At 45.3% G+C, this 20,407-nt stretch overlaps 2 protein-coding genes across 7 annotated transcripts in view; one reads left to right on the top strand and one right to left on the bottom strand.

Moving 5' to 3' along the window:
- Positions 1-4,705: 4,705 nt before the first annotated feature.
- LOC116983228 (protein ABHD14A-like) lies at positions 4,706-20,154 on the bottom strand. The gene is made up of 5 exons (XM_033036893.1): positions 20,001-20,154; positions 14,423-14,696; positions 11,448-11,563; positions 9,169-9,398; positions 4,706-5,780 (listed from the first exon to the last, which is right to left on the bottom strand). The coding sequence occupies exons 2-5, from the start codon at positions 14,671-14,673 to the stop codon at positions 5,598-5,600; spliced, it is 780 nt and encodes a 259-aa protein (XP_032892784.1). The 5' UTR covers positions 14,674-14,696; positions 20,001-20,154; the 3' UTR covers positions 4,706-5,597.
- The window catches only part of tmcc1 (transmembrane and coiled-coil domain family 1), a 33,130-nt gene continuing 29,556 nt past the window's right edge, over positions 16,834-20,407 (top strand). Inside the window, exons 1-2 of one of the 6 annotated variants that reach the window (XM_033036887.1) lie at positions 16,834-16,849; positions 17,434-17,494. The gene's annotated coding sequence lies outside the window, so the exon portion shown is untranslated. Of the gene's footprint in view, positions 16,850-17,100; positions 17,495-20,097; positions 20,248-20,407 lie in introns of those variants that run through there. The other 5 variants (XR_004414651.1, XM_033036886.1, XM_033036891.1 and 2 more) reach the window with 5 other exon arrangements.

Below are 20,407 nucleotides of genomic sequence, written 5' to 3'. Positions count from 1 at the left end.
TCGCCGTTGCGGAAGCCCCGAAAAGCGGTCTCCCTCCAGGGACCCGCGGGCTCCCGGTGTCACTGTCCGCCAAACCCACAGTTGCAGCCTCCGAATCTCCGGAGGTCGGGCCGCAGCAGCGTCCACCACAGCTCCACCCGCACCGGACTCGGCCAGCTCCGCGACGGTGAGGTGAGTAGTCGGCACCACAGCCCCCGGTCTTCCTGTTGGAGGCCGCTCCTCGTTGCAGCCCCAACGACAACGGAGACCCGACAAAGAAAAGGTCGGGTCTCCCGTGCAGGGAGAGATTTATGACGTGCTTTTGGGTGTGTTTGCAGCTTAACTGCTTGCACAGAAGTTTAGTTTTTAGATTCGTTTTGGAGAGACGATGGAGAAGGTTAATCCGTCGACCATGTCATTGCATGTCATTGTTACGGAGACACGAGGAGCTTTCTAATATCTGAAGTAATGAGCTGGAGTTCGAAGAAGATTGCCGTAACAAGTCGGAAAAACCTTGGATGTATCTTACTGTTTTCTATCTACAATAAAGAAAATATTCATTAAAAGACTGTGTGCTGAAGCTTTATGAATGGAGATGCTTTGAAGATATTCCCATTATCCATTCTCATCCAATTAGCGGCTAGGGTGCTAATTACCTGAAATATATGAAAAATCTGCCGCTACACTCATTTCATAAGCTGTAGGCAGCCTGTGAACACTGAGGTGGGGTAGATCACCTTATCACAATATTAAAGATGTCATTAGTGATTTGGTTCAAAGGTAGGGCAGAAACCTAATCGGAAAGATCCAAACCTAAAATTTAAGGTCAAAGCACAAAATGTAGGAAGAACTCAGTGGGTGAGGGAGAATCTGTGGAGGAAAGGACAAGTGATGAGAGAGGGATATAGGTGAAACGGGTTGGAGGGGAGGGAAATGAGGGGGATAAAAGGGAAATGTGGAACTCAGGATCATTTCACCTTTATTCTCCCCCTTTTCCTCTCCCCTGTCCTCCATTTATATAACTCTCTGGCTTTACATTTCACTCCTGTTTCCTTATCTGACATCACTCCCGAGGAGTCCACCAGGGACACTACTGAGAGTTGAGTCCGTGCCGACCAGCGGTTCCCCAGAGAGCTAAGCTGGAGCCAGCACCTCGGTCCGCGCGCCGCGGACAGGGCACCCGGGAGGGCACGCCGACACCTCTGGCCGCCCCTGTACAGGGCACGCGACAGGGCACCCGACTCCTCCGGCCCAGCAGCAACTCAACAGTGCCTGCAGCGCCGGAGACCCGGGCCCAGACCCCTCGCAGCAGTTGTGGTCAGTTGATGTGGAAGTCGATGATCCATTTGTATAGGAATGTGCAGAGACCCAGTTCCCTGCGTTTGGTAACAAGTTTGGAGATGATGATGGTGATGACCTGGTTGAAAAAAGTCTTCATATAGTCATTCACTGGGACAGTGCAACGAGGGGTGGGACCACGCTCATTGGTGATGAGGGTTGGGACTCAGACACTGCAGTGATGGTATAGTGATGGTATGGCGTGCAATCTTCTCAATAACAAATAAACCATCCTCCTTGATCATGGCTCACGACCTTTTGAAGCTTCAGTTATACTTGGGCTCCTGGCTGCCACTTATGGTTGAATGTTGGAAGAGTGCTGTTGGATTATAAATTCAAATTTTGGATTTGGTGTGGTGTACAAACCAGATTTGATTGGGGGGGGTTTGAGGTAAAGGAACCCCGAGGATGTAGTCCATATGATAAAATTCAACCAGTTTGAATAGAATTTTCACACAGAGTGGTGAATCTCTGGAATTCTTTCCCGCATAAGGTAGTTGAGGCCAGTTCATTGGCTATATTTAAGAGGGAGTTAGATGTGGCCCTTGTGGCTAAAGGGATCAGGGGGTATGGAGAGAAGGCAGGTACAGGATATAGGTATGTTGCAAAGCGTACCTGAAGCGTCGCTGAAAATCTGTCCCAGCCCGTGTGCGCGATTTTGGCGCCGTTTAGAGGGGGGCGGGTTTAAAACGCGATTTTCTCTAGGCTGTTCAAATCGAGGATGTTCAGCCTAGTTCATTATTAACGAAAATTCGCTGGCAGATTCCGTCGCTTGAGCTATTATTAGTTTTAAGGGCTTTATCAAATTGTTATAGCAGTTTAAAAATTAACCTTTAAACCCCCGACGGCCGGCAACCGACCAGATCTCATACAGGGGACAACAGAAGGTAGGCTGTTTATTTTTACATTAAAAAGGGCTTCTTAAGATCCCTTTATACAAAGTTTAATGTTGCGAGTAGCTAATTTTGGGCCCATTATATCCCGCAGTATTTTTCTGGGCATTTGAGGGCACAAATCTACCGCAATCTGAACGTTCTAAACCAGCGCGTTCACAGGATCCCCCTAGAAAGCTGATTTAAATGGACTTTAATTTACAGCAATTGAACACAAAATTCATTCCATTTGGCCTATAAATTAATGTAAATGAGATTTAAAAATCATGTTTTATTGTGAATTATTTGTGAATATTATTTGGACACTTAGGCTATTTAAAAATGTTAATCATTTATTAAGAAATGGATAGATGTTTAGATCTAATAATTGAAGTTTGAAATTAGCTACAATTGGGTAACTAACTAATTATATGCTTTAATTTCAGGTCATCCAAGTAAGATTATTTTATATTTGTTTCAGAATGGTTCAATCTATGATAACTGAAAATTTCATTCAGCTCTCTTAATTTTTTAGAAGGCTATGGGTTTTTGACTGTCCACGATCACAGCTTTTTTGTTATGTCCATAGAAAATGAATAGGGAACAAGATGCTAATTTCCAAGTATGAAAATGGCCATAACTTTTTAAATACTTGAGATATGAAAGTGAATTAGGTGTCAAATTAAACTTCTGTTTATGCTTTATCTGATGGGATAAATTGCAGACTTGATTTTTAAAATCCCAAAATTTTGTAACATTGCTACAGGATACTGAGTTGGATGATCAGCCATGATCATATTGAATGGCGGTGCAGGCTCGAAGGGCCGAATGGCCTACTCCTGCACCTATTTTCTATGTTAAGAAGATTAAATCAGATGTGTTGGTATTACTGTTGAGTAAAGCTAACTACAGAGGCATGAGGGAGGATCTAGCTAAAGTTGATTGGAAAGGGACCTCAACAAGAATGATGGTGGCAGGAGTTTCCGGAAGTAATTCAGAAGATGCAGGATCTTTTCATCGTAAAGGGAAAGAAAGGTTCATAGGGGAGACTGAGGTCACCATGGCTGACAAAGGAAGTCAAAGACTGTATAAAAGTAAAATTGCAATAATATTGCAGGAAACTAGAAGATTGGGAAGCTTTTAAAAACCAACAGAATGTAACTAAAAAGGCAATAAAAAATAAAATATGAATGTAAAGTAGCCAATAATAAAAAAGGATACCAAAAATTTCTTTAGATATACAAAGAGTAAAAGCGAGCCGAGAGTGGATATTGGACCACTGGAAAATGATGCTGGAGAAATACCTAATGGGGAATAAAGAAATGGTAGACAAATTGAATTTTTTTTCTATCAGTCTACAGTGGAAGACACCAGCAACATGCTGGAAATTCAAGAGTTAGGGGGCATAGGTTAGTGGAGATTACTAATGAAAAAGTGCTTGGGAAGCTGAAAGGTCTGAAGGTTGATAAGTCACCTGGAATAGATGGACTACAAGAAGGTAGCTTTAGAGATTGTGGAGGCATGAGTAGTGATCTTTCAAGATTTACTTGAGTCGGAAGTGGTTGCAGAGGACTGGAAATTTTCAAATGTTACTCCGCTGTTTAAGAAAGAAGCGAGGAGAGAAGAATGAGGTTTCAGAGTACTTATAAGCACATGACAAATTAGGCCAAAGTCAACATGATTTTGTGAAGGGAAGATCTTGCCTGTCAAAATCTATTGGAATTTTTTGAGGGAGTAAATAGCAGGATAGACATAGAAGAGTCAGTTGATGTTGTTTACTTGGATTTTCAGAAGGCCTTTGATAAAGTACCACATGAGGCTGCTAAACGAGATGAGAGCCCATGGTATTAGAAGGAAGATACTTGCATGGATAGAAGGTTGGCTGAATGGCAGAAGGCAAAGAGTGGGAATAAAGGAGGCATTTTCTGGTTGACTGCTAGTGACTAATGGTGTTATGCAAGCGTCGGTGTTGCGGCTGCTACCTTTTCTCATGCTCGAAATGTCAAAGACTAGAGGGCATTGTCTTAAAGTAAGAGGGATGTTTGGAGCAAGTTTTTTTTTAACTTAGGGTGGTGGGTGCCTGGAAAGACCTGCCAGGGACGATGCTTGAGGCAGATACAAGAGGCCTTTAGGTAGGTACATGAATTTGCACGGAATGAAGGGATATGGCTCATATGCAGGAAGATTAGATTATTTTATCTTGGCACCTTATTCAGCACAAACATTGTGACCCCAAAGGGCCTGTTCCTGTGCTGTACTCTTCTATGTTTATCTCTGCAATATTGTTCCTTCTCTTTTTGCTGTTTGTATCTCACCAAAGGCCTATGATAACCCAGACCAGAGGCCTTGCTGAGTGAGATCAGATCATGCCAGGAATACTCCTGGATCTCAGTACTATACCAATTACAGTAAAACATTGATCACTGTTGTTCACTGTTTAGAACTTCCTTTCCAGTCACTGTGGCCCCAGTTTCCTTGATCTTTTCCACTAACCACACTCCTACACACTCACCAGCATCTGTTGGCAGCATTTCATTGAAACTTAAGTGGTTATGTTTCCTTTGAATTTACTAGAACCTTGCTTCCCTCACAATTTAAACTTAATGGGTTCACAGGAAAGTTATTCTACTGTGAGCAGTGCAGAACTACTATCTACCTCTTTGATGACCCTTGAACTATCCTTGATCAGACTTTGCTGGCTTTACCTTGCACTAAACGTTATTCCCTTATCATGTATCTATACACTGTAAATTGATCGATTGTAATCATGTATTGTCTTTCTGCTGACAGGTTAGCATGCAACAAAAAGCTTTTCACTGTACCTCGGTACATGTGACAATAATCTGAACTGAACTAGTGTATAAGTGTTGAGTATTAACATTAAGATTCAATAGACAAAAAGTATGCTGGCCTGTGCATTCCAGATTGAGTTTTACTGCAGTATGTTTAACATTCAGCCCACAACTTGACTTTACATTGCAAAACTAATTTTAATGTCAGTTTCTGTCAAATATTTAGATTAATTATTTTTTGTGGAACTTCTTGTTGACACCCAAAAAATTGGTATTTGTTGTTATTGAATGCTTTATGTTTAAATGGGTTCATGTTGCAGAGTTTCTCTGTAAGAATAGAGAAAGTTGAGAAGTTCAGCTGCTTTGGAAATTGGTTCAGGACTGGTCTTGAGTACAATAACAAACTGCTGAAAACTAGCGGAGGGAAATGGACAGATTTTTTTAAACTGGTCCCAACCTAAAACATTAGCTGTCCATTTCCTTCGATAGATGTTGAATGACCCACGAAGATTATCCAACAGCTGTTTTATACTTAAGATTCCAGCATCTGCAGTCTCTTGTGTCCCATCAGTACTGACCTCGACTGTTTGGCAAGGACATACTGCATAGCATACATTCACTGAATTTTAGTTAGAAAGTCTAGCAGAGCATCGTGAAACTTCTGTGGCTCATCCAGATAGCAAGCATGACGGGCTGCAGGAATTTTGGAGATGCTGTGATGCGGAAGATGTCTCAAGTTATTCAAGGACTGTGCACCCAGATTTGTGTCCATTTCTCCATATACCACGAGTGTCGGAGTCTGTGAAGAGAAGCAAAGGTTTGTCCCTCTGTGAAACATGAATGGCCATCAACATAACCTCATGAAACGTAACAAAAATCACCCAATTCTTGCAGCAATCTCAGGGCTCTCAGAAGTGTACTCATTACTGTGGTGCAGAAAACATGAAGAAATTTCACATAAACAAAATTCCTCTAACACCAATAAATTCTTCTGGATCTTTAAATTTGTTACATCGTTAACTGTTAATTCTGACAAAGAATTCTTGACCTGAAACCTTAAGTTTCTTTCTCTGTCAGCAGATGGTGCACGATGCATGGAGTATTTTTTACATTCTCTATTATGTTATTTGTAGCTTTGATAAAATCCATCCTAGAGATGAGGGAAAGAATCTGGACTTTGGAAGTGACACTCAAGGAATTTAGTAAATGAATTAAGATTGGAGATGGGCAGACAATTTTCAAGAACAGAGAACACAATTCCAATTTCTTTTGTGGACGGGTGTGAAGATAGTAGATTTTAAAGGAAAGAGGATGGTACTTGAGGAGAAGTTGTGTGATCAGTTGGACTGTATTAGTGTCCAGGGAGGCGAATGATGGGAAATCTGGAGGTTGATGTATGTGCAGCGCAAGGGTATGAGGAAACTCAGAAGAGGTCAGTGTCATGGAAACTGATGTCATATTAGAATGTATCACATGTTACACTGAGTCAGAAGGGTCGCAGGAATAATAAAGGTCAAGCGACATGTTGGGAGAGATAACAAAAATGGCTTAATAAAAGCAGGTATTAGTGGTGTTAAATGTGCATTTATTATAATCAATCGAGGCAAAGATCTGACATTGGCGACGAGAATGAACTAGGAATTGTGTAGTTCAACTTTTGAGGCAGACATGGCTTTTAGTGCAGTCGAAGCAGTTGGAATTAGTGGTTTGAATCCATTTGACCCAAGTGGGGAAGCGAGTGTAGTGAGTGCGCGTGGGGTGGCATAGTCAGAGGAACTTGGTGCCTACGCTGATAACCTGGGACTGTTTGTCAACGGGGCAATGCCGGTGTGGCTCACACGACAGAGAGCATTGCTATTGTACAGTGCTGGACCTTCAGTTCGGGAGACTTTCAAGACTCTTCCAGAGACTTAAGGCAAAACAGATTGTGCTATGACTGTTGGTGCTTTGAAGAAGCATTAGGAGGTGCAAACAAATGCTACATTTCAGCGACATGTATTTTGCCAGACGACACAGAGGGGAAAGCATTGTTCAGTTGAGCACAAGATTGCATCACGTTCTGAGGGCTGCAACTATGGAGATGAGTTACAAAATTAAATCAGGGATCAGGTTGTGTAAAGATGCAAATCAGATGGCTTGAAATGCAAGGAGAAAGGTGACGTGGTAACATTAACGGAAATACTAACAATTGCATCTTCATTTGAAGCCGTGGAAACCCACTTCCAGACCATGAGATTGGATGGATAAAGCCATGTGACATTTACTGGCACTAGTAAAGGACACGGATACGGTGAGGGTCATTACAAAGTTGAAGATGATTGTGAGTGTTTCATGTGTGGGAATTACAGACATTTTTGGCAAGGATTCATGTTGCCCTGCCAGGGGACAAATGTGCAGAAAATGTGGGAAAATAGAGTATTTTGCAAAGAAATGTCAAACCCCAGGCAAACCAAAGGGATGATGGAAAGACAAATAGATTTGAAGTGAGAAGGGGCAAAATCATAGTCATAGTCATAGTGTAGAAACAGGCTCTTCGGCCCAACTTGCCGACACCGACCAACATGTCCCATCTACACTAGTCCCACCTGCCTGCGTTTGGCCCATATCCCTCTAAACCTGTCCTGACCATGTACCTGTCTAAATGGTTCTTAAATGTTGCAATGGTACCTGCCACAACTACCTTCTCTGGCAACTCATTCCATACACCCACCACCTTTTGTGTAAAAATGATTGTGCAAAGATGGGGCTTGATGGATACCTTTTGAAAGTGTGGAGAGGCTCAAGAGAGTCTTCCACTGGGGATCAGGCCTGGGAAAGGGCAGGGAAGCATTAAGCATTAGTGTGGTGAAAGACTGGTGAATAAATTTGGGATCTAAAGTTCTATGAAAGACGAGGTGATAACAGACAGTTGAACGGAAAATGGGCTACAGGAAGGCAGAATGAAACAAGTTCATAGTTTCTTAATGGAAGAGGAGATGGAGTCTGGTTCCCAGTCTTCTGCTCGGAGACTGGATGGGAACATTCCTTGGACTGCAAGGGTGAACTGTAGAATCTATTCAATGGCAATTCATTCCTCATATCTCACGATCCTCCTGGTGATGTGAATTCTGTGATGTCATATTCAGCATCACTGAAAATATGAAAACAATCCTGTCAACCAAGGGAAACCCTGACCCACATATGTTCAAAATGGACTGGTGTACTGAGAACTTTGAATCCATTTGTTGGAAGCACACAGAGGTCCAGTGAAACAGCAGGAGGGCACTATCCCCCTAATGAGCCATACCACTTCCTGATCCACCCATGGCTGAGTCTGCACTCCCACACTGTTCTCATCAGCCACCTCAGACCCTATGGAACTCAAGCAGTAGTAAAACACCCTGATTGAAATTTATTTACTAATTAAGAACAGATCTTTCAAGCTTCTAAATCTATAAAATACAAAGAAGACCAGCAAATTATAAGCAGGCAGAGACAGGATTCAGTGCAATAACCAACCAGCTGGATGAACTCAATGGCCCCGGCAGCATTAGTGGAGGGAAATGGACAATGCTTTGGGTCAGGGCCCTTCATCGGGGCTGAAAAGGTGAGCAGCCAGTATAAAGAGGTGAGGAGGTTGGGTGAGAGGTGTTAACCGGTCGGTGGATCCAGGTGTAGAGGAGGGAATGGGTAGGTGGAAATAATGGCAGATTTTGGAGGTGATAAATGGAAATAATAAAAGGCTGCAGATGATGGAATCTAATAAGAAAGGAAGTTGAAGCATGGAACCAAATAAAGGAAGGGTATGGGGAGGAGACGCAGTGGGAGATGTGTGTGGGTGATCGGCAAATGGAGTGGGAGGAAAGAAAAAAGAAACTGGGTGATGGCGGGGGTGAGGTTGGCAAGAAGGGCTACGTAAGAGGAGTTGGGTGGACCAGAAGGAAAGAGAAAAGGACAGAATCTGGAGAATACGATGTCCATGCTACTGGCTGATTATGAGTTGCTGTTCCTCGAGTTCGCATTAGACCTCACTCTGGCAGTGGAATTGGCTTGGGGTAGACAGGTCGATGTGGGAATAGGAAGAGGAATTAAAATGGGATTCAGTGCCAGGGTTTTGAGTTGTCAAGCCTCATTCTGCTCCCCGCTAAATGCGGCCATAGAGGTGAAGAGGAGATTATCGTGGATAGCAAATAGAAAACAAGGGTTACCTGAATTTTCTGATACTGCTCGGCACTGTAAGCATTTGTCCCCACAGGTGCAATGGGAACAAAGCCCTTTAGTCTCTGGCTGTGAAGCATCACGAAGGGGATGGAGAATTGGCCGCTCATTGATGGACTGATCATGACTGGGGTCTGAAGTCTCACAGTATTCAGGAAGGTCAGCAAGAAGTCAGCCTTGTTCATTTTCCCAATCTCCATTGGTGGGGTATTTCCAAAGCCTATTAAACACAACATTAATTAGGCATCAGCTGAATATGTTGTTTACAAGGAATACAGGACAAGGGGAAGCATAGATATGTGCTGTCTATTCATAGAACAGTATAGCACAGGAACAGGACCTTTGGCCCACAACATCTGCACATGATGCCAAGTTAAAATTAGTTAATCTGCCTGATTGTGATCCATATCCATCCATTCCCCATATATCCAAGTACTTGTGTAAAAGTCTTCTTAATGCCATTATCATATCTACCCCCCATCACCACTCCAATCACCCACCACTCTTGTGTAAAAATCTTGCTTTGCCTATCTCCTTTAAACTTTGCCTCTTCACATGAAAGCTATACTCTCTAGTCTAGGTGAGTGTCTACCTTATCTATATCTCTCAATTATAAACTTCTATCACTTGTTCAACCTCTCCTTAGAGCTAATACCTTCTAATCCTGGAAGCATTCTGGTAAACCTCTTCTGTACCATCTCCAAAACCTCTACATGGTTCCTGTTTAGGGGTGATCAGAACTGCACACAATATCCCAAATGTGACTGTACCAAAGCCATATAAAGCCTCAGCATGATGTCCTGACTCTGATAGTCAATGCCCTGACAAATAAGGCAAGTATAACATACACCTTCTTTATCTTGAAGACCGAAAAAGGTGAATTTATTACGGGGAACAAGGAAATGGCAGATGAGTTGAACAGGTACTTTGGATCCGTCTTCACTAAGGAGGACACAAACAATCTTCCTGATATAGTAGTGGCCAGAGGATCAGGGGTGACGGAGGAACTGAAGGAAATCCACATTAGGCAGGAAATGGTGTTGGGTAGACTGATGGAACTGAAGGCAGATAAATCCCCAGGGCCTGATGGTCTGCATCCCAGGGCACTTAAGGAAGTGGCTCTAGAAATCGTGGATGCATTGGTGATCATTTTCCAATGTTCTATAGACTCAGGATCAGTTCCTGTGGATCGGAGGGTAGTTAATGTTATCCCACATTTTAAGAAAGTCGGGAGAGAGAAAACAGGGAATGATAGACCAGTTAGCCTGACATCGGTGGTGGGGAAGATGCTGGAGTAGTCAATTATAAAAGATGAAATAACAGCACATTTGGATAGCAGTAACAGGATCGGTCTGAGTCAGCATGGATTTACGAAGGGGAAATCATGCTTGACTAATCTTCTGGAATTTTTCGAGGATGTAACTAGGAAAATGGACAAGGGAGAGTCAGTGGATGTAGTGTACCTGGACTTTCAGAAAGCATTTGATAAGGTCCCACATAGGAGATTAGTGGGCAAAATTAGGGCACGTGATATTGGGGGTAGAGTGCTGACATGGATAGAAAATTGGTTGGCAGACAGGAAACAAAGAGTAGGGATTAACGGGTCCCTTTCAGAATGGCAGGCAGTGACTAGTAGGGTACCGCAAGGCTCGGTGCTGGGACCACAGCTATTTACAATATACATCAATGATTTGGATGAAGGGATTCAAAGTAACATTAGATAATTTGCAGATGACACAAAATTAGGTGGCAGTGTGAACTGTGAGGAGGATGCTATGAGAATGCAGGGTGACTTGGACAGGTTGGGGGAGTGGGCAGATGAAGTTTAATGTGGATAAATGTGAGGTTATCCACTTTGGTAGTGTGAGTGTGGACGGCTTTCTGACTGTTTGGGCGGACAGGGACTGCAGAGCGGCAGTGGTCGCATCAACTCTGGTCACATCACGTGTGTGTGTGACCTGGACATTGAACTGATGGCTGTGGGTCTCTGCTTATGATGTGTGCCCTGGGGATTCTCACACACCGTTGTGATGGCTGTTTAAGTCTATGTTTAATTTTTATGTGATTATGTATCTTGTTGCTTTTTTGTATGACAAATCAAATTCCTTGTATGTTTACATACTTGGCTAATAAATTAATTACAACTACAATTAATTACAATTACAATTGTGGCATCACCATTATCTTGAACATGAATATTTTGAATTCTCGCAAATATAGAAGGTTCCAATTTTAATCATGAAAAAAGAAAGAGTCATGAAGCCTCTACCTGGTAAGTCCATTGCTACAGCTCGGTACCCTTGCTGTGCGAGAAGATTGAGTGTCCCAAGGCTTTCCCAGGTCTGAGAGCTGAACGCCTGCCCATGTAGCAGTAATACTTCCAGTCTGAGCAAAGAAAAGGTTCAGTTTGTCAGTAAAGCATTGTGCTTCAAGAGTGCAGTAAAATCACTTGGAAAACACAACATAATTGAAATTGACTTCAACCTACAATCTTCTTTCCACACTAGGTCAAGATTTTTATTAAGTTGGAAAGTTTATGTTTAGAGATTTTAGTTTAGTTTCAGTTTAGAGATACAGCGCAGGAACAGGCCCTTCCTCCCACTAAGTCCGTGACAACCAGCGATCCTCGCACACTAACGCTATCCTACACGTGAGGGAATTTACAATTATACGAAGCCAATCAACTTACAAACCTTTACCCCCTTGGAGAGTGGATCCCGGGAAAAACCCACACAGGTCATGGGGAGACCGTAAAACTCCGTATAGACAGCACCGATAGTCAGGATCAAACCCGTCTCTGGCAGCAGTAAGGCAGCAACTCTACTGCTGCGTTACCGTCCCGCCCTTCTTTTGATATATTTCAATTTCACTCATTCATTTGAATAGCATATTGAATTTGACAATAATAAAATATTAAATTTGGCAATCCATTCAATAGCATCAGAATCTGGTTGATGCGCAATAATTCTATTTCAAGCATTAAGCACATACTGCACAATCCTTTAAAATATGCAATATCTCCACTCGTTGGGATTCGCTTGCCCTTCGCTACTCAAAGTAAGAAAGGGGTATTGTGGGATGGCACTGAGAACAGAGTGATGGGAAGAAGCACATCATCATGGGGTGGCACAATGATGCAGCGGAGTTACTGCCTTACAGTGCCCGAGATCTGATCTCATGGAACAGCCGACTCCACGACTCCACACACATGCTCCTGGATTCGACCAAGAGCAGTCACCGAAGTGGAGAATATAGGAGACGCACTGGGTTGCAGGTGAGATGAAACAAGGTGGGTTCAGCCCCCACCCCTCCCCCCCAGCTGACAACATACAAACTATTGAAAGCGAGCTGGATGAACCAACAGCTAGACTCGCCTACCTTAGGAAACTGAGAGATTAGTGTGTGCTCCGTTTTACAAAGACATGGCTCACCCCCGCTTCACCTGATAGCCCCATACAACCCAAGGGCTTCTCACTACATCGGATGGATCAAACGGCGTTCTCAGACAAGGAAAGGGGTGGGGTGGTCTGCTTCCTAATTAACTCCACACGGTGCATGGATGTGGCAGTCCTGGAGAGCTCTTGGACCAGAAATATCTTATGGTGTAGTGTCGTTCCTCCTTCCTACCGAGGAAATCCACTTTGGCTATCTCATAGCCTACATCAGTCTACATCACAACCCACACCAATGCTAGGCTTGGACTTGAGAATCTATATACCACTACTCGTAATACCCTTGAAACAAAATACCCTGAGGCTTTGTTCATAACAGTCAGGACTTCAATCAGGTCAAGAATGTGCTACCAAAATAGTGCCAGCACGTTTCCTGTTCAACCAGAGGCCCAAACATCCTCGACCACTGCAATACAACCATCACCGCACGACCTACACCTCCATCCCCTGATCTCAATTTGATCACCTCAATTATTTCTACTCCTTACTGACATGCAACAACTAAAGCTAGAGATGTGATTCAGAAAGTCGTGCAGTGCTGGTCTGAACATAGAACAGACATAGGGCAGGCAGGAGTCACCAGAAATTATATAATTTTTAAGGGCAGCATGGTGGCGCAGAAGTAGAGTTACTGCTTTACAGTGCCAGAGATCCATGTTTAATCCTGTCTTTATGGAGTTTGTACATTCTCCCCGTGACCTGTGTAGGTTCTTTCCAGGAGCTCTGGTTTTCCCCAACACTCCTAAGATGTACAGATTTGTAGGCTAATCAGCTTGGTAAAATTGTAAATTGTCCCCAGTGTGTGTAGGATAGTGATAGCAGCCTCTCCTCGGCCCGACCGCATCTCTCCTTCATACGGTTCGCCAGTGAGCCATCCCTCCCCTCGCCACTCCTTCAGCCTTCGTGCCCCAAGGGATGCCTCCTACAGCAGGCCTTGAAGGCAAGGGAGGTTAGCCCCCCTCCCCCCGTCCTCCTCCTACCGACCCTTCATCGCCGACTGTCCTCCTTCCAGTTCTCCATCTTCGGGGGCGAGCGGGAGATGAGCCTCAGACCCAGCCCAGGCAAGTTCCGCGGCCGGCTGCCGGTCCGGTTTGGCAACTGCCCGCGCGGCCCCGAGTTTTCAACACCGATGACTCGGGGCTGTGTTTGGAAGCGGCTCCCCTCGACAAGCCGTGGCCTGATGGTTCTTTGGTAATGGTGAAGGGGACTGGATTCTCGACTTCCTCATCAACAGACTACAATCTGTATGAATTGGAAGCAACACCTCCTCCTCGTTAACCATCAGTATTGGAGCACTTCAAGGATGCATGCTCAGTCCCCTGCTCTTCTTACTCTACACTCATGACTGTGTAGCGAACACAGTTCCAATTCTATCTTCAAATTTGCCGATGACACCACCATGGTTGGACAAAATATTTTGTAACTCAGGGCACAGTTTAAATACAAAATTCCCTCCTACAGTTCCACTGAGGACTTGTGTTTCTTTTGCACTAATGTAGTTATTAATTTATTGAATTTTTAATTGTTATACATTTTCTATCTGTATTAAGATATCAGGCATGTAATAATGCTGCATGGACAAATTTAATTGTTCCACTATTGGTACATATGACAATTAAACTCTTGACTACGACTCGACTTCAAAAGGGTTAATCATTAGTGAAGCTTAACCTACCCTCTAAAAATCTATACGGGTTTCTTTTAATCAAAATGTTCAAATGTTTCACGTAAACTAAGTTTGGTATTATTAGATTCTTAAGGACTTGCATGTTTTTTCTGTAATCTTACTTACCTAGGCTGTGAGCTTCCTCCATCCTTTTCTGGAGGTAGAGCTTCCCTATAGAACACATTCACGGTTCCTGCATTTTGAGTGACATTGACGGAAAGCAGTTGTGTGCGAATCATGCCCAGTGACTGAGGCAGCCCCGTAGGCTTGGAGCTAGCAAGCAGGGCGTTGGGGAGGAAATAGTAGATTACAAATGTCACACCAATGAGAAGCACAAAGATCAGCAGACTGCTTCGGCTGGATGAACAGATTTTCATACTCTTCCTCAAAAGGGAGAAGTCTGAAACAATAAATGGCACAAAATCCCAATTTTCACGTGAGGGAGCCAAGTTCCCACATGTTACAACAGTAAACCCAGCTAATTAGTTTAGATTAGATTACATTTCACTAATTAATTATTTGCTCCCACAGACAATCCCAAGAGACTGGGAAAACCTCACAGATGATTATTGATCAGTTGTGTAAATGGCCCTAGGAATAGTTAATAAAGTTCAATGCAGATAAGTGCAAGGTGTGGCAATTTGGGAAGCAGAGGGATCTAGGAGTGCAGGTACAATGTTCCTTGAAAGTGGCGGCATGTAGATAGGGTGGGCAAGAAGGCTTTCATCAGTCAGCGTATTGAGTGCAGAAGTTGGGATGTTATGTTACAGTTGTGCAAGATGTTGGTGAGGTCACATTCGGAGTATTGTGTTCAGTTTTGTTCACCCTATTATAGGAAAGATAATGTTAAGTTGGAAAAGTGCAGAGATTTATGACAGGACTTGAGGGTCTGAGCTACAGGGAGAGGTTTGGCATCAGTGTGTTCAAGTGAATTAAGGCAGAGGGAGGTAGCTACTTGATGAGCAAAGTGCATGTAGGCAGGAATACAGAGGTACAGTTATGGTTGAATGAACCATGATCATATTGAATACTGGAGCAGTCTCAAGGGCAGAGTAGATCCTAATCTGGACATACATATATAGACATTTAATATGTTGAGACCCTTGATTGTTCAGAACACTTCTAACGATGTTAGTCTGCTCCATAGAACAGTACAGCACAGGAATGAGCTCTTCAGCCTACAATGTTTGTGCCAAACACATTGGCAAGTTAAAATGATCTCATCTGTCTGTACACAATCCATATCTCTCTATTCCCCACACTTCCATGTGCCTATCTAAAAGCCCAACTTAAATGCCACTGCCTCCACCATCACCCCTGCCAATGCATTCCACGCCCACATGAATGTAAAAAACTTGCACCACACACCATTCCCCCCTCTCACCTTATAACTACGCTCTATTATTGGCCATTTCCACCACGGGAAAAAGGTTCTGACTGTCTACCCTATCTATGCCTCTCATACTTTTATATCCTCTATCAAGTCTCAATAGAAGGCCCAAAACGTCGCCAATCCATGTCCTCCAGAGATATTGCCTGACGCGCTGAATGCTCCAGAGCTTTGTGCTTTGTTTTTGTAAATCAGCATCTGCAGTTCCTTTTTTTACCATTCTATTTAAACTCTTGTGGCTCTGGCCTTTCAAATCATCCTTTTGTCACCAATGATATATAAAATAATTATCTTTTTTGCTTTTGTGCTCCATGCTTTGTGTACAAGGGCAGGATCTTGTACATTTCAAATAGCTTCTTCAACCCATTTTCAAAATGATTTGTGCAAAATATGTTCTTGTACTCTCTTTCAAAACGTTTTTCTTGTTATTTTGCCTCTCCTCAGTCTTCCTGCCAAATGTACCACCTTACTACTTCTTAGTGTTAAATTGGGTATGGGGGTGGTGAGGATCGTGGAGCGATGAGAGGGTCAGGGTGGGTGGATGAGGGACGGGGTGCGGCGAGAGGGTGGGTGAGGGACAGGGTGTGGTGAGGTCGGGGTGCAATGAGAGGTCGGGGTGCAGTGAGAGGTCGGGGTGCAGTGAGAGGGTAGTTCAGAGGGTGGATAGGGTGAGGAGAATTGAGAGGATGGATAAGGTGAGGGGAGTTGAGAGGGTGGGTAGGGTAAGGTGAGTTGAGAGGGTGGGTAGGGTGAGGGGAGTTGAGAGGGTGGGTAGGGTGATGGGAGGATGGGTAGGGTAGGGTGAGGGGAGTTGAGAGGGTGGGTAGGGTAGGGTGAGGGGAGTTGAGAGGGTGGGTAGGGTAGGGTGGGGGGGAGGGAGGGAGAACAACCTCCCGCCGCCTACCTGCTCCTGGCTCGGTCCCTCGGCCGCCGGGTTGTGATTGGTGGCCAGGACTCTGCGCGCTGACGTGGGGGTGGCGTGGCTTGCTGGCGGCCGCAGCGCGCAGGCCGGAGGCGGCGGCCACGGAGCACAGACCGGCCCCGCGGCCCCGGAGCCCTCATCGGCCCCGCCTTCGCGGCCAGGGAGCCGAACCGGCCCCGGAGCCCTACCCCTTCCCTCGTCCCCATCCCTCGCCCCCATCAGCTGACAGCGCCGGATCGCGGTAGGCGCGGGGGGGGGGGGGGGGGGGGGTCTCCATCCAACTGTGGATCTTTGGTGTCCAGTATCTTTGGTGGTGCCGGGGCGCGACGATAGGGGGAGATCCTTCCGGCTGCCACTCAGCCGAGGGGTGGAGTTGCCGGCATTGGGTTGGTGCAGAACACTGAGCTAGGCGACGGGGAGGATGTGGGAGACGCTGGACTGGGCGGGATGAGGGGGTCGCGGGGGGTGATGAGGAGGTAATGAGGGCTGTCAGTGGAGGATGGGAATGAATAAAACGCGGGGAGCTGGGCTAGGCTGGCCGAGGGGGGAAGACCACTGGCCGGTAACCGCATGTCAGTGGGCGCTCAGAGCAGGCCAGTGTGAAGGTGACGATGTGGGCGAGAGACTGGATGAGGGACGCAACGGCCTGAGGTACCATTAGGAGCTGCGAGAGACAGGAGGTGTTGGGGAATTAGATTGGGACATAATTAAGGTGAATAACCACAGTACTTTTTCCACGGTAGTGTAGTCCAAAACGAAAGAGCATAACTTTAAGATGTGAGGGGAAACTTTAAAAAAAGACCTGAGGGAATTTCTTTCCACAAGGTGGTGGGTATATGGAACAAACTGCCAGAACAATTACCACATTTAAAAGACACTTGGACAGGTACATCAATCGGAAAAGCTTGGAAGGAAATGGGCCAGATGTAGGCAAGTGGTTCTTGGTCAACTTAGGAGTAATTGGCCAAAATGCATGGAAAGTAGGTGCAGTTGGGACAGCAGTGTGTCATGATGAGGTAAGGGGGAATCTGGCCATTGGTAAGAGTGACCTGCCCTGAATTCTGAGTTAGGAAAGCTTAGGCATTGACTGGCTGAGACATAAATATGCGTGAAGGGCTGAGCAAAGAGGAAGGCTGAGAAGATTGGGCTTCCGGCAGCAGGTTTAATCTTCCATCTTTGGGCTGGTGTTCTAATTTATTGAGTAATCAATATGGCAAAGCTATGTCATGGGCAGTAGGTAGTTGTACGAGTGGTGGTGTCTGTGCATCATGAAGATGTCATTGATGTATAGAGGATGTGTAACTTCACTCTGTTGTTAAACAGTTTAATTTGTTTTATTCAAACACTGTCTGGTTATATTATATGGTAGATCATGAAAATAGTGGAGGGTTGTAGATGTGAGGTTCTGCATGGTAGGCTGCTCTGGAAGCTTTGATCCAGGGAGAGCTAGGTCGATACAGAACTGGCTTCAGGGAGGAAGCAAGGGTGGAGGGGGAGGGTTATTTTTCAGACTGGAGGCCTATGGTAGTGGTGTACCACATTGTGGGACCCATTACTGTTTATGGTTTTTATCAACGATTTGGATGAGAATGTACAAGGCATAATCAATAAGTTTGCAGATTACATTAAAATAGGTGGTGTCACAGACTCTGAAGATGGATATCAAGAAATTCAGGGAGATCTTGATGAGTTGGGCAAGTGGGCTTGGAAATGGCTAATGGAGATTAGTACAGATAAGTGCAAGGTGTTGCATTTTGGGAAGCAATGGGATCTAGAAGTGCAGGTACATTGTTCCTTGAAAGTGGCGGGACATAGATATGGTGGGCAAGAATGCTTTCATCAGTCAGCGTATTAAGTGCAGAAGTTGGGATGTTATGTTACAGTTGTGCAAGATGTTGATGAGGCCACATTTGGAGTATTGTGTTCAGTTTTGATCACCCAGCTATAGGAAAGATAATGTTAATTTGGAAAAGTGCAGAGATTTATGAGGACATAGGCAGGACTTGAGGGCTTGAGCTACAGGGAGAGGTTTGGCATCAGTGTGTTCAAGTAAATTAAGGCAGAGGGAGATGGATCTTGATGAGCAAAGTGCGTGTAGGCAGGAACACAGAGGTACAGTTATAGTTATAAGACCATGGTCATATTAAATGCTGGAGCAGTCTCAAGGACAGAGTAGATCCTAATCTGGACATACATATATAGACATTTAATATGTTGAGACCCTTGATTGTTCAGAACACTTCTAACGATGTTGGTCTGCTCCCTAGAACATAGAACAGTACAGCACAGGAATGGGCTCTTCAGCCCACAATGTTTGTGCCTAACACGATGGCAAGTTAAACTGATCTCATCTGTCTATACACAATCCACATTTCTCTATTCCCCGCACTTCCATGTGCCTATCTAAAAGCCCAACTTAAATGCCACTGCTTGCCACTGCGTTCCACACCCACATGAATGTAAAAATCTTGCACCGCACATCATTAAATTCCCCCCTCTCATCTTATAGCTACGCTCTCTATTATTGGCCATTTCCACCATGGGGGAAAAAGGTTCTGACTGTCTACCCTAACTATGCCACTCATACTTTTATATACTTCTATCTAGTCTCATTATCTCAATAGAAGGCCCAAAACATCACCAATCCATGTCCTCCAGAGATATTTCCTGACCCACTGAGTGCTCCAGAGCTTTGTGCTTTGTTTTTGTAAATCAGCATCTGCAGTTCCTTTTTTCACCATTCTATTAAAGCTCTTTGTGGCTCTGGCCTTTCGAATCCTTATCCTTTTGTGACCAATGATATATAAAATGACAATTGTTTTGCTTTTGTGCTCCATGCTTCTGTGTACAAGGGCAGGATCCTGTACATTTCAAATAGCTTTTTCAACCCATTTTCAAAATGATTTGTGCAAAACATGTTGTGGTACTCTTTCAAAACGTTTTTCTTGTCATTTTGCCTCCCCTCAGTTATCCTGCCAAATGGACCACTTTACCACTTTTTAGTGTTAAATTGAGAGGGTATGGGGTGGTGAGGATAGGAGAGCGGTGGGGTGAGGATTGGGGAGCGGTGAGAGGGTCGGGCGCAGTGGGTGGGTAGGTGTGGGACGGGGTGCGGTGAGAGGGTGGATGAGGATCGGGGAGCGGTGAGAGGGTGGGTAGGGTGAGGGGAGTTGAGAGGGTGGGTAGGGTGTTGGGAGTTGAGAGGGTGGGTAGGGTGAGGGGAGTTGAGAGGGTGGGTAGGGTAGGGTGAGGGGAGTTGAGAGGGTGGTGAGGGGAGTTGAGAGGGTGGTGAGGGGAGTTGAGAGGGTGGGTAGGGTAGGGTGTTGGGAGTTGAGAGGGTGGGTAGGGTAGGGTGGGGGGGGAGGGAGGGAGAACAACCTCCCGCCGCCTACCTGCTCCTGGCTCGGTCCCTCTGCCGCCGGGTTGTGATTGGTGGCCGGGACTCTGCGCGCTGACGTGGGGGTGGCGTGGCTTGCTGGCGGCCGCAGCGCGCAGGCCGGAGGCGGCGGCCACGGAGCACAGACCGGCCCCGCGGCCCCGGAGCCCTCATCGGCCCCGCCTTCGCGGCCAGGGAGCCGAACCGGCCCCGGAGCCCTACCCCTTCCCTCGTCCCCAACAGCTGACAGCGCTCGGATCGCGGTAGGTGGGGGGCTCCGTCCAACTGTGGTGCGGGGACGCGACTATAGGGAGGGGATCCTTCCTGCTGCCAGTCTCAGCCGAGGGGTGGAGTTGCCGGCATTGGGTCGGTGCGGAACGCAGAGCTGGGCGACGGGGAGGATGTGGGAGACGGTGGGCTGGG

This window comes from Amblyraja radiata, chromosome 18 (assembly GCF_010909765.2).
Source record: "Amblyraja radiata isolate CabotCenter1 chromosome 18, sAmbRad1.1.pri, whole genome shotgun sequence".
Taxonomy (NCBI): domain Eukaryota; kingdom Metazoa; phylum Chordata; class Chondrichthyes; order Rajiformes; family Rajidae; genus Amblyraja; species Amblyraja radiata.
The sequence above is the reverse complement of the archived record's forward strand: the minus strand, read 5'-3'. Positions and strand labels throughout refer to the sequence as shown.

Excerpts from the sequence above, each read along its gene's own strand:
- LOC116983228 (XM_033036893.1), bottom strand. The coding sequence starts at position 14,673 with ATGAAAATCTGTTCATCCAGCCGAAGCAGTCTGCTGATCTTTGTGCTT. Across the intron at positions 11,564-14,422 it reads GGAGGAAGCTCACAGCCTAG|ACTGGAAGTATTACTGCTAC; the intron begins GTAAGTAAGATT and ends TTCTTTGCTCAG. Across the intron at positions 9,399-11,447 it reads TGTAGCAATGGACTTACCAG|GCTTTGGAAATACCCCACCA; the intron begins GTAGAGGCTTCA and ends TGTGTTTAATAG.